Below are 13,987 nucleotides of genomic sequence, written 5' to 3'. Positions count from 1 at the left end.
CATGGGCTAAGACTGTGGTTAAAGCCCTTGCCTGTTCTGCTCAGCGTCTCCTGGCTGAGGGAAACGAGCAACCACACCGGGACCTGCAGCTCTCGCTGCTTCAAAATGTTGCTGTGTTCACACTTCCCATTTTATCCTTTCTTGTTCTGCGTTGATGGCAGTTATCAGAAGACATTAGATTGTGTTTTCTGTGTGCACACACGTCTGTGTTCATTTTTCACGCAGACATTTGTTCATCCCCAAGCACCTGCATCGCAGTCACTGGCAGGCGTTGAGCAGCGTGGAGTCCCGCTCCCTCGGCTTCCCTGGCATGCGGCTTCATCTGCGGGAGGGACGGAAAGTTGGGCCAGAATTGCCCTGGGCCGGGGGTGCCAGAGGCAGTTGCGCTTCCGGAGTGTCCTGCGTGGCCGCTGGGATGAGGTGGGAGGGAGATCAGGAATAGGGATCGGAGCGAAGGCTCAAATACCGACCAGAGCAGTGAATTGCTGTGTCAAGGTCATTATTTTCCTAAGAAGATTGTCAGAATGTCTTCTATTTTCACTTGTTGTGACATGGTTTTGTTTTAATTGTGTCTTGCTCGTCAGATTAAAGGCCGCTCTAATTGCAAACGCCTCTCTCTGCCTTCAGCTGCTCTGCTCTGCTCTCGCAGAAAGGGTGGCCTCGTGACGGGCTGCCCGAGAGAGAGGAGTTTTCAATATCGTGATGGAACACTGAAATGGCTTTCCCCCTCTACAAATGGCTTTTTGAAAGCGCGTCTTCCAGCCTCTGCCGTGCTTTGAGATCGATTTTCCTGCCGTGTGGGAGGGGTGAAGGGTTTGAGGCTGCTGTTGAGTTTGCGGGGGGCGATGAGGCCTGTTCCTGCCAGCACTAATAATGCGCTCTGCTCTGCTTCTCTTCCAGATATGGACGTGTCGAAAGCGTCAAAATCCTCCCTAAGAGGGGGTCAGAAGGCGGAGTGGCAGCGTTTGTGGATTTTGTGGACATCAAAAGTGCGCAGAAGGCACACAACTCTGTCAACAAAATGGGCGATAGAGACCTACGGACGGATTATAATGAACCAGGAACCATTCCCAGTGCTGCTCGGGGATTGGATGATACAGTTTCCATAGCATCTCGTAGTAGAGAGGTTTCTGGGTTCAGAGGAGGTGGCGGGGGGCCCACTTACGGCCCCCCCCCATCGCTTCATGCACGGGAAGGACGTTATGAGCGGAGACTCGATGGGTAAGTTCCAAGGTTTCTCTAGGCAGGTATTTTGTATTTGATGTGGTGAGAAACACAAACTCGTATCTAGGGCCCCCAGATGGATTTAAAATTTTGGGAATTATCTATGTTTCCTATTTTGGGTTGGAAACGGAAGTGATTTCTATCCCAGTGGCTGGTACCGTGTGGATCCATAGAGGATGTTTTCCGCAGCTGGTTGGATATCTACACTTGAAATAAGGTGGTTTTAAGATGGAAGATTTCCTTTGGCCAGCATCGATATTGGAGTTACTCTTTTCTAGACGTAACGATTCCATTTCTTGGATAATATTAAGGCCTTGCTCGGATGTATCCCTGCTGCCAGATGGAGCTATCTTACTCTACAACATGTGGTGAAGTTCTCTGTGGAGTATCTTCGGATTACTAGAACCTAAAATTCGGTGACAGCTTGATGCCTAGCTCTCAGTTCTCACTGTACCCAGTTGGTATGTTAATTGGATTGTCACCACAAAATTCCTAGTAGACTTTAACGATGCAGCCCCTTGGATTCTACCGACACCACTTTAGCCATGGAAATAACGCTTGGATGGAGAAGACCGAAGGCAGCTTGTGATGTTTCCATTTTGGATCTACATCATTTCCAAGTTATTGGGATTATTCTTGCTGATGGTGTTGGCAAAAAGAGCTGATGGACATTACTAAATTTTGGAGATTATAGTGTTTTTTAATGCTGGGATAAGAACTACAGCCTTGAGTTGGATGGTATACAGCCGAGACACCAGTAGCCATGGGGAGTGGATTACTATCTAGTCTGGTACACAGCTCTTTGCTGCTGCGCATTAAACACGTTAGCTCTAAGGACGTGGCGTGCTCTGGATACACGAGTGGGAAGTGACTGGGCTGGATGGTTACAAAGGCGGCCGGAGGAGGCCTGCTGGCCAGCCGCGATGGCGCCCGCGCGCGTCAGGCCTTCTGCTACCAGCTGCTCCTCTCAGACATAGGGCTGGAAGTTAAATAACGGATCTATTTCAGTGCCTACTGTCTCAAGAAAGAAGTCTGGGGGTTTCAGAGTTATGGTTTCAGTCTGGGACTGCTTCCTTCCCGTGGAATTTTTTTTTTTGTCTTGTCACTAAGATTTTTTTTAATTTTTTTTTCTTGTTGGTTCATCTAAAATCTCATTTGAGACCCTTGCCCATTGAGAAGGTGGATTTACCCCTGTAAGAGGGGCCCAAATTGGGGAAGTTATGTTCACAATTCTCTCCCTAGATTTAATTGGGAATATAGGTCGTGTTTCCACACGTGGAAAAGGTTGGTATGTCCTGCCCTGTGTATATTAGCCCCTCTCCTAACCCAGTCCAACCCTCTCTTTCCACTAACTCCAGTAGTCCTTAGCACTAATAGATAAATCGAAAAGCACTGTAGCCGATAGATTGTCAGCTCTGCTAGTTCCTCTGTCTGTCTTGTGTCCTTTTGACGGAGAAGGACTCTGTTCTTTTACGTCAGCTCTATAGCAGTAACCCTCTAGAAAATACTGCTTTTTCTCTTACCTCGTTAAATCAGCTTTCACTGATTAACACTTTGTAGGATGCTAAATGCAATCGGTTATGAAATTGTTGATCTTGGTCCTTCAAAAGGGGGGAAAAAGAGAGACGTTTTTGTGCCAGACCCTGAAATATCCTTCAAAATGCCATTGTTGCAAGCGAGAGATAATGGAAATAGAGAGGCAACAATGGGTGTCAGGCGGAGGTATGAGATAATGACATTCCGCCACACTGGCAAGGTAGTTCCTTATATGTAATTTGTGAGAAAAAATGCAGGCAAACCATGAGCCAGCTCTGTAGAAAGCTGGAAAATGAGTTACAATTGAACAGCAGAGGCTGAATACCTTTAGAGGATTAAGGATTCATTGGAAAAGGAACAGAAGGAACTTCCTGGGATGCTAATAAAAAAAGATGCAGATCCCATTCTCGCTTTATAAAATACACCTGAAATGTTTCTGCCGTTTTAAAGAGCAGACAGACTCGCATGCGGGAGAGGAGGAGGCAGAACTGGGTTATTGGGATGCAGGGGATTGCAGTAACTGATAATTGATTCTGAAGGAAGAATCCGAGAGAGAGGGCTGAACGAAAAAAGGTTGAGGTGTCCTTCACAAGGCGGATAATTAAATTTTTAAATTAACTTTGGCTACCCTGACATAGTTAGAATTTGGCAAGTATTTTTTAAACATTCACAGTAATCATTTCTGCCCTTTCATTTTGCGGACGTAACTTGGACGTGCCGTCCCGGCCCTTGTCTGAATTAGACCATGAAACTGTTGGCAATGCTCTCTGAACCATCAGTGTTCCTGTCCCTCCACTGGAGAGGTCACACTGCTGTTCTCGGAGCAGAGCCTTCCTCAGTCAAGACACGGAATATGTGAAAGACTAAAACAAAATGGGCCTGAGCTACTGGGACATCATGTTCTTGTGCACAGAAACTGTGGCTGCAGCGATAGTAACAGTGCCCGTAGACAGAAACACCCACTGGCAAGTTCAGTCTGTCCTCCTTGCCCAGGGTCTCGGTAGCTTTTTGGGGCCTGCGCCCTCGCAGTTTTAACATTCTGACATCAGTCATGGAGGTATTTGAGGGTGCGCGGCTTTAACTCAATGCCATTGAGTGTAGCAGTCCAATAGAAGCAAAATTCCCTCTAAGAGGATGACATATTTTAGAACAGCAACAAGAAACCCCCTGATTTTCTGGCCCTTCTCCATGGGCTGTGCTACCCCTTTTGAAAGCAGCTTCTTACCTCTGGGTCATGCTTTGCACGGAGGCTTTCATGGCTACAGCCCGACCTGCGATGCCATTTTTGCAGGGACAGAGCCAGAAGAGCTCCAGTAATGGCCAAATTCTAGAATAATCTCTGAGGCAAAAATGGAGGGAAGGGAAAAATTTGATCATAATGTTCCCAAATATTAAATTTTCCTTCTTTACTGAATTTAATGGAAATAGAAAATCACAAGTGCAACTTAAATGAGGATTCTGCGCTGGAAAGCAGTATTTCCTGCTGTGCAGGCAAGATGCTGGTCATGAAAGCCTGATACTGTGATTAAAATAAAACGATTGCTCAGCTTTGTTGTATACAAATATAACTTTGGAGTCCAGTAAAACGTTTTTAAGTTTGTCAGTGTTTGCTTGATAGGTTATTGCTGTTTAGCGGAGCAGCAGCCACAAAAATAAGTTGAGCGCTGATGTGAATGTTTGCATGATTTGCTGTTGGTCGTGCTTTCCCTTTCTGACAACGTGTTTTTCCCCCTTCCTAAACGCAGGGCTTCAGATAACAGGGAGCGTGCTTATGAACATAGTGCCTATGGACACCATGAGCGGGGGACGGGCGGATTTGATCGGACGAGACATTACGATCAGGATTACTATAGAGATCCTCGGGAGCGGACCTTACAACACGGGCTCTATTACACTTCTCGGAGCCGAAGTCCAAACCGTTTTGACGCTCACGACCCCCGTTATGAACCTAGGGCCCGGGAGCAGTTTACATTGCCCAGTGTGGTACACAGGGATATCTACAGGGATGATATTACACGGGAGGTACGAGGCAGAAGGCCGGAGAGGAATTACCAGCACAGCAGGAGTCGGTCGCCGCATTCGTCCCAGTCCAGGACCCAGTCCCCGCAGCGGCTGGCCAGCCAGGCGTCCAGACCCACCCGCTCGCCGAGCGGCAGCGGATCCCGGAGCAGATCTTCCAGCAGCGACTCCATCAGCAGCAGCAGCAGTACCAGCAGTGACAGGTAAGGCTGGCGTGGTGCTGCCCGACCCGTGGGCTTCGCGCGTTGGTCTTGAGGCACAGCGAGGAGTTGTGAACCGAGGCTGTGGAAATAGAATGTGTTTTGTGGCAAAGCGTTACTCGTTGATGTAGAAGTAAAGAAGGTGTGAAATGTAGAAGGATGAAGTTGGCAGGAAACAGATCTGAAGGGAACGCTGTTGCCATTGTTAATTGTTTTCCATGGTGGATCTGCACAGCATCCCTAAGGTGCTCACTGGGCATAGTGGGGGTATCCAGGCACCTCTGCTGCCCTGCGTGCTCGGAGAACCAGGCAGATATTTGATTAGCTTAAGGAAGGGAATAAGCAAATGTTACGGCCAACTGCTTTTTACTGGACACAGTGTAAAATAGTTGGGGAAATGCACACTAGTGTCCTGTTTCCTCCCATTCCCGATCACCACTGGTGTTTAAAAGGTCAATATGTTGCTGTTCCATTTTTCCCTGTTGCCTCACAGCAACAGTTGTAGCTTGGAAGGACTGAAAAAAAAATAAATCCAAGTATCTCCTAGAGGTGCATGGGTGGCCTTGGTTCTGCTGTTGTCTCAGTGGTTCTGTAGCTGTGTGGCTTTATGAACTCCATACAGGGGAAAAAAGAGTAGTGGAGCTAATCCTGGAATTCTTTGAGTGATCTGAAAATCCATGGTGAAATACCTCTCAAATGTTTGGCTTTTTAAGAGTAAATTCACCCAAGGAGTGGAAACCAAGGAGCCATTGCACCCGTCAGTGTTCTGTGCTCGGTTTGGTTCTTTTCCAAAACTGAAAATATTTGCTAAGTCAGTAAGTTCATCGGTATAATAAATGCTTAGTGTTTGATGATCCCCTATGGATGGAATTCTGCCACTGGTACCTCTCTAATCGCGGTCGTTATTCCCATAAAACCTGCTGGAATGCTGGTCCGTCCAGCAGGGCGAGATGGGCTGAGGGGTGAGCATGTGCAAGTGAGGATGAGGACATGAGTTTCTCCTCTTCTGTCTCCCCACCCCCACTGCCTGAAGAACCCTGCAAAGATTGATTTACTGCTTTCCGTTGTTGTTTTCTCCTCCTGGATTTAGAAGTCCAGGTCCTGTCTTGGCTGGAGAGCAGGTGGAGAGAGAGGCACCTCTGGAATATTTGAGAGGGCTTTTAGGCTGGGTTCTTTATTTCTAACACCTCTCTAGTAAGATCTTAGCACCTCGCTAAAGAGAGCCCTTTGTCACAGATTTTCACACTTACTACAGCTAACAGAAAGTGGGTGAGACTGCCAGAGTTCTCCAAAGCCACCCAGAGGTGACAGGAGGCCTGGTTACACTGAGGGGGTTGTTAAAAACCCAGCAGGGAAAAACCCTCTCTTGTGGTGCTGCTCTGCATGGCCGAGCGGATGGAAGGGAGTCCAAGGGCTTGTGGTGGTTATAAAATGTCACTGTTGGGCTGTCAAGGCAGGATGTGATGCTGCTCTGAATCCAAGAGCCCGAATACGATCCCAGTGGGACGCAGATTTAAGAGTTAATCAGAAGATCAGCAGTGTCTGCTGGGCTCTCGCCTTACGTTTTCTTGGCAATTTTGCGTTGTAGGAATGGTAAACGAGATGAGGAAACTCAGGGGGGAAAGGGAAATGGGCTCTTTTTGTCTTATTAATACAGTAAATTCAAATCCAGTAGAGCGAGGAATGGAATCTGCTGGGTGGTGTATTTCATTTGAAAGATCAGAAAGGAGTTTTATGTGTTTCCAAGCAATGAGTTAGATATTAACCGTATGTTGTTTAACCGTAACATTCAACAATATCTTTTATGTTGTAAAGCAAAACCCCACCTGGCCTTGGAATCTTTTAAAGCCCAAGTGGACTTTTCTGTTTAATTTTTAACACATATTGAATTTAGTGCTGCAGAGGTGTGAGCCCCTCACACCCCGTGGTGTCAGGCACTCTCAGTGCTGTGCACTGTGTTCAGGTTTCACGTTCCTGGGCCAGCATCTCTGTACCCTGAGCAGCGATTTCTGCCTGTCTCGTCCCCAGATTGATTTCCCAAATTCTCTCTATATATTTTTAATTTCCAGAGCGGGATTTATCTGGAACAACTCAGGATGGTTTGTTATTGTCTGAAGAAGAATTACTTCTTGCAATTTCTGTAGTATTTCTCATGGGTTTAGCAAACTGGAGATCCTCTTATGGTTTTATTCTGTTGGAAATGGCCAGTTCTGTGACGCTGTGAAATTAAGGTCTCTGACCCTGAGTTCTTCCGAACTGGTACGTCTTGTAGAGCTGTGTCACTCAGGTCTCATGGTGTTTGTCTGCCTCAGCTGGCAGGGTGGAAAACCAAAACAACTTGTGTTTGGAGAGGTGAGTCTTTCATCCAGCCCTGTGAGTGTTTGGAGACAAACGCTGGCACCTGCGGAAGCTCGTGGGCGTTGAGCGCTTGCAAGTGTTTCTGTGCGTGGCACCGTCCTTTGGGTGCTGTGAAAATAGAAGTTTGAGTTTTGTTCCGTGTGGTTTCCAAAGAGTGGTGTGAAGTAAACATGGCTTTCATTAAAGGGAGAGGGTTCTCCTGGACCATAACGTTTGGAAAGATGCTCTGCAGGTGGTTTTAAAATAACAGGAAAAAGCCTTTATTTCATAAAGTCTCAGGGTTTGTTGTATTGGATCTCAGCTGCACTTCGCTTTAAATGCATATTTGGGGCCTTCACAGGGATCTGTAGCAGGAGTTGCCAGGGAGCAGGGCAGGAGACGAGGCCAAGATGGACTCGATGAATAAACGGTGTTCTCGGAAGCCGGGCTTTGTGTGATGGATTTTGTTGCCTCCTGGGCTGAGGTGGGGAACCTGGTGGAGGCGGATGCTTTCTGCAGGAGCCACTTTCTCCAGCAGCATTGTCTGCACTGCATGGATTTGAGGGAGAGTTCATGTTCAGAAGTCATCTTAACGTGAGATTCCTCATTCCCCACCCATGTTATGGAAGAGGGTCGGTGGGGTTTTTCATCACCTTTAAAGAGTAAATACCTTGAATTTTCCGCCACCAGAAGCCTTACTTTCTCCATTTTGGTGATCCAGCCATGCGCCACCAGTGATAGATTAGCAAGTGTATTTTCTGTACTGCGTCACGGAAGAAGCTGAATATGCATGGAAGCTGTGTGATCCCATGGGAAGCAAACCAGAGTCCGTTGCTGCCTGGCCCAGCCTCCTGGAAAAAATCCCTCCCCTTTATTTTAGTAGAAAATTATCTTTCCTAGTCTGCTGTCGAGGTGTTCTACTGTGCCACAAAAATGTCCGTGCTCTGTTATTCGGGTTTAGAATATCCAGGGGTCGGACACGTTTCTCATTGATCTGTGCGCTGCCCAGGGTTTTCCAAGCCTTGCTGAACCACGCGGCACCGAGCAGTAGGATGCTCTGCTCTTATGGGCACGGGGCAAAGCACCTCGTGGAGATGGGAATGACAGTCCTTTTGGTTTCCTATAGGTGATGTCCGAAGTGTGGAAGGGGAAGCTGTGTGTGTATGAATTTGCAGAGAAGTGACCCGAGTTTTCCTTTTGCCGCTGCCTTTAATTTGGTTTTTGAGCGCTCTTTCGGTTGTCTGATGTCAGGGATGCTGGAGGATTTATCGGGTACATGAATAATTTCCTATAGCTTGGAATGTAAAACAGATCTTGCTCTGGAATTAAAACAACTTTAGCTTAGACACAAAGTGACGCGATTTCCAGCAGGATTTAGGAGAGCACAGTCATTCCCGTCGTGTGGGATTACAGCGAGGGTGAGAAGCGCCACGCAGAGATGTCTGAAAATGGATTTTTCTCGATAATTGTGAGAGCTGTATTTCCAGTTCTAATGACAAATGGGCAAGGCTTTCATAAAGCAATTAGAGTTTGGTTTTTAGGTTTCTCTGTGATGAGATGCTTTCTGGAACAGTGAGTTACAGTTGGAAAGGCATACGCACGTGTTATTTTATATGTCTTAATATTGAAATAAACTGATGAAAAACACTGCCAAGAGAATTTTAATCATGGGAAAAACAGGCTCCCATGGAGGCTGCGGTGGATTTGTTGCATTGGGGACTTTTTTTGCCTGTTTGAACAACTGAAGTGAAAGTGGAGAAAAGCGAACGTAGTTTCATTACACAATGCAAACCTTTCACTACCATTGTCTTCATCTTCTCTTTTCTGCACGGTTTGTCTGCCAGCAAGTGATGAATCATTGACTTAGAATGGGATTCGGGGGGTTTGAGTGGATTGAGAGATGCCTCTGCCGGGGACAGCCGAAAAACCTGGAAGAAGGAGGGTAAACGTAGCTGCTCCGTCTTTGTTTAAGAATCTGTGTGATAATTCCCCATAAATTTTGCCCTGTGATCACCTGAATGTTTTCAGTCTCCTCTGGTAGAACTACAGGGTGGAGCTCGCTCCTGTTTGTTTGGGAAAAAGAATCAGACGGAGATGGAAAAAATATTTAAAAATGGCAGAGTCATTTCAGTCACCACAGAGTAAATCCCGCCAGAGCCAGGTGAAACGCGTCATCTTTACCTTTTGTTCACACAAAGCCACGCGCCGCTTTGATGTTCTCTCTGCACAGCGACGTGTGAATTAGGGGAAGGGAAATTAAAAAATCCAGCTCAGATATTCTCAGGTTTTTGTTAACCGACTGCCGAGCGATTTCACTTTGTTCTTTCTTGCGTTTCTGTTCGTGTCAGCCTGCGCTGCTTCTCATCTAAATATAACCGAGACCAGCCTCTTAAACGGGTTTTTTTATTACCCTTGGGAGCGTGTCGGGTTTCTTGAAATCGAGCACAGGCAGAAAATTTTCAGCTATCTTTGAAGAGATATTTTTGTGCTGAGGAGATGAAAATACAGAAAGCAAACCTTTACCCTCCCGTCTTCAGCACAGCCCAGAAAGGCTCTGCAATGGCGTGTTTACATCGCTCCTCCCGGGGAAAGGGGCAGAGCGTGTCCCCTCACTGTCCCTCAGTGCATCCCCCTCAGGTGTGTCCCTTCAGTGTCACCCCTCAGTACCCCTTCTCAGTGTCCCCTCACTGTCCCTCAGTGTCACCCCTCAGTACCCCTTCTCAGTGTCCCCTCACTGTCACCCCTCAGTACCCCTTCTCAGTGTCCCCTCACTGTCCCTCAGTGTCCCCCCTCAGGGTCACCCCTCAGTACCTCTTCTCAGTGTCCCCTCACTGTCCCTCAGTGTGTGTGTCCCCAGAGGTGTCCCTTCACTGTTCCTCAGGTGTCCCTTCTCAGTGTCCCCCCCTCAGGGGTGTCCCCTCACTGTCCCTGAGGTGTGTCCCCTTGGTGTCCCCTCACTGTTCCTCAGTGTCCCCTCAGTGCCTCCTCTCATTGTCCCCCCTCACTGTCCTCTCGGTGTCCCCCTCACTGTTCCCTCGGTGTCCCTCAGTGCCCCCCCGTGTGGCCCCTCACTGTCCCGCTGTCCCCGTGTCCCCTCAGCGCGGGCGGTGCTGCCATGGGGGGGGCGGGGCTATCATGGCGGCGCGGGGCGGGCGGTGTTTGCGCTTCAGAACCGGTCTGAGCCGGCGGGAACCGGCCGGGCCCTGCGGGGGGAATAGCGACACCTGAGAGGGGAGAGGGAGACGGGAGGGAGCGAGGGCTGAGGGAGCGAGGGCTGAGGCAGCGGAGAGGGGTCTAAGGGAGCGCTGAGAGAGCTGAGCGAGGTCTAAGAGAGCTCTGAGAGAGCTGAGCGAGGTCTGAGGGAGCTGAGCGGGGTCTGAGAGAGCGCTGAGGGAGCTGAGCGGGGTCTGAGAGAGCGCTGAGGGAGCTGAGCGGGGTCTAAGAGAGGTCTGAGGGAGCTGAGCGGGGTCTAAGGGAGCTGAGTGAGGTCTAAGAGAGGTCTGAGGGAGCTGAGTGAGGTCTGAGGGAGCTGAGCGAGGGCTGAGAAAGTTCTGAGGGAGCTGAGTGAACTCTGGGGGAGCTGAAGGAGCTGTGAGTGAGGTGCAGAGGTGCTGGGCAAGGTCACAAGGACATGAGTGAGCTCCCAGGGAGGTGGCCAGGCTCCCCCACTCAGCCTTCAAGATTTTAGTTGCTTTGTATTTTTTAAAACCTTCCTTCAGCACCCAGCGCTCTGCCCGTTCCAGAAACTGTCCTCGCTGCAGGAATGAGCCCCTAAAACTCCCAGGATGGGTGACTTAAGAACCCACCTCCCTCCTCACCCTTTTCCTGCCGTGAGGGGAAGCAACACAGAAATAAAACGGACATTTCACCATTGCAAGTCCCTCTGAAACACCTGCCCCCGTCTTTTGAACAGACAGTGACATCCTTTAAAACATTTAAAGATCTTAGAGCAGCTTCCAGTGCTGAAAGGGGCTCCAGGAAAGCTGGGGAGGGGCTCTGGATCAGGGAGGGCAGGGACAGGACGAGGGAAACGGTTTTGAGCTGAGATTGAGATGAGATCTTGGGGAGAGATGTTCTCCTGTAAGGGTGGGCAGGCCCTGGCCCAGGTTGCCCAGAGCAGTGGTGGCTGCCCCATCCCTGGAGGGGTTCCAGGCCAGGTTGGATGGGGCTTGGAGCCCCTGAGCCAGTGGGAGGTGTCCCTGCCCATGGCAGGGGGTGGGACTGGATGGGCTTTGAGGTCCCTTCCCACCCAAACCATTCTGTGATTATCACCCAACTTAAGTGGCTATTTTATTTTATTTTATTTTATTTTATTTTATTTTATTTTATTCATAGTTCTGTTTGCATGAACTCTCCAAAAGAAAGTGGACAATTTTCTGCAATTAATACCCCTCCCAGTCTCCGCAGTTTTCCCAATAATAGTTGTTAATTCCTGGCTAAAAATGACGAAGAAATTAAGCGTCTTCCTAAATTTGCAGAAGTCGGTGTTTAGCTGAATGTAGTCTGTCAGTCTTTGTTTCTGTAGCAGAGCCCAGAAGCTGCTCCTGCTTTTCAAAGCACATTTGATGTCTTTGCCTCTACAGGCAGAGAAGGTTTTTTGTTTTTCCAAATTAAATTCAGGCAGGGAGACTTGAAAATGTGTCCTGTTGGGGAGGGATGGAAATTGAAGGGGGTCCTACGAAAATGCCTTTGTTTTATTACAGTGATAACAATTTTCGTTGTCTCAAATGATTTTGTTTTGCATTTCTGTTACCGAGATTTTTTTTTTTTTTAATGCTGTAAAGGCTTCTTGCAATTAAATCAGAGTCTTTGTTAGCTGATAGGAGGTTTTCTGGCAGCCAGATCCAGACCTGGGTGTGAGCTGGCCTTTTCTTCTGCTGGGGGAGGAGGACCTGCATATGTAAAACCACTGTTTCTGGGTCACCTGTGGGCAGCGGCAGGGCTGCGGGAGCTGTGCCTGGTGTCAGGATTGGCAGTTCCAGGTTTTCATAATGCACTTTTTTAGGCATCATGGGAAAAACCCAAGCCGTGTGGAAGGTGTTGCTCCAGCCAGCTCGTGAGAGACGTTACCCTCCTGAGTTCTGCTCTGGGGTGTTCGTTAGGCCCCCAGGAGCTGCTGGAAGTGGATTTTCTCCCTGCAGACAGGTGGCAGGGCTGGTGCCGTTGGTGGGTCAGGTTTGACTTTGGGGCTGTGCGTGCACGTATTAGCAAAATGGTCACTTCTAATTGCGTTTGTGAGGCTTTGATTTCCTTCCAAGTATTTTGCTTAATCATCTTGAGTAGGCTGAGGGAAGGAAAGAATTAGCTGAGGTCAGGGAAGTTGAAGTTGCCCGTGTTGCTTCTCAGAAGCTGGGCTTAGTCGGAGGGATCCCGAAGGCAGGAAGGAGTCTGCCTCCTGTTCTCTTCCTGCTGTACGCCGAAAGAGCAAGGGGAAATGAAGCCCTGGAAAAGCCAAACAAAACAGGGAAGTGGTGTTGCGTGATAGGCTGTGTTGGGTGCCTCTGTCTGTGTGAGTGGTCCAGATTCCCCTTCCTGTGGGAGGAATACCACTGGGATGTGAATCATCACTGGATTAGATGAGGGGATCCTGGTCTGGAAGTGCCTGCCTGTCTCCACCGATGATGGATGGAGTCTAGACAGCTCTGATGGAGACACAGGCGTTACAGGCACCGGAAGGTGGGGAGAGGACTCCCAGCATCCAGGCCTTTGGAATAATGGGCAGTTTAATAGTTTCTAATGAATATTCACATGGAAAGATGAATAGCGAAAGAGGAAGGCTATATTGAACGCTTCCTGAAAAAAGACCTGTCATTATGATGATCAAAGGAAAAATCCAGCCACTGCCTGCCTTCTGCCATACGTGTTTCTGTGAAAGCATGGGTCCCCTCACGTCCTAAAGGCCGGGCTTGTAAACACAGGAGTGGGTGTTTTGTCAAAGAGGACAGCGCGGGCTCTGCGGCACCTTTGGGAGGAGGACTTTCTACTTTTAAAACCTTGGGCTGGGACAACAGCACTTCTTGTGCCACGTGTATGGCTTAAAACCAAGAAAGATCACATGGATGTGAATTAGTGGTAAATAAACTTTATTGGAATGAAAAAAAAGACTTATCATCCCTTGGTCTTTGTGCATTGAATGAACCATGTGCTGATGCACTCGGGTTTGCCCTTAACGTCCAGGCATCAAGCGTTGTCAGTCCACGACGTCACGGTGCCAAAACCACTAATGATGGTTTTAAGTGTGAAAGCTGCTTAGCGGATGATGAGATATCCCTCTCCAGATCATTGCGGTCAGCTCGGAGGAGAGGATGCAGCACATTTACGAGTGGAAAATCACAGACGCTGATAGAAGTGAGTGCTCCAAGCTGTATAGAGGGGGAAAAATTTCTGTGTGCCAGGACATCGTCCTAATTTTTAAAAATCTTTAAAGGAAGCAAAACCTGAGTTTCCAAAAGGAGGAAGAGGGGGACGTGCCATGGGTAGATCCCATATTGATACAAGCCATGAAACCCTTGCGTTGTTATTTATGAAGTGCCTAACCTGAGGGCGGAGGGAGCCCTTCCAGCCTGTGTGGTGCTGAGAAACAAGGCTGCTCTGAATCCTTCTTCCTTGCAAGAATCCTGTAACAAAGGTAGGGCACTTGTTCCTTCATTTCCTGATGGTTTGAGAAACAA

General features: G+C 48.4%; 1 protein-coding gene across 4 annotated transcripts in view; it reads left to right on the top strand.

Moving 5' to 3' along the window:
* The window catches only part of SPEN (spen family transcriptional repressor), a 70,329-nt gene that overhangs the window by 17,853 nt on the left and 38,489 nt on the right, over positions 1-13,987 (top strand). For all 4 annotated transcript variants that reach the window (XM_054085484.1, XM_054085483.1, XM_054085482.1 and 1 more), the window contains exons 2-3: positions 901-1,221; positions 4,506-4,982. In XM_054085484.1, the coding sequence (XP_053941459.1) occupies positions 901-1,221; positions 4,506-4,982 (798 nt within the window). The remainder of the gene's footprint in view (positions 1-900; positions 1,222-4,505; positions 4,983-13,987) is intronic.

This window comes from Cuculus canorus, chromosome 21, assembly GCF_017976375.1.
Source record: "Cuculus canorus isolate bCucCan1 chromosome 21, bCucCan1.pri, whole genome shotgun sequence".
Classification (NCBI taxonomy): Eukaryota; Metazoa; Chordata; class Aves; order Cuculiformes; family Cuculidae; genus Cuculus; species Cuculus canorus.
The sequence above is the reverse complement of the archived record's forward strand: the minus strand, read 5'-3'. Positions and strand labels throughout refer to the sequence as shown.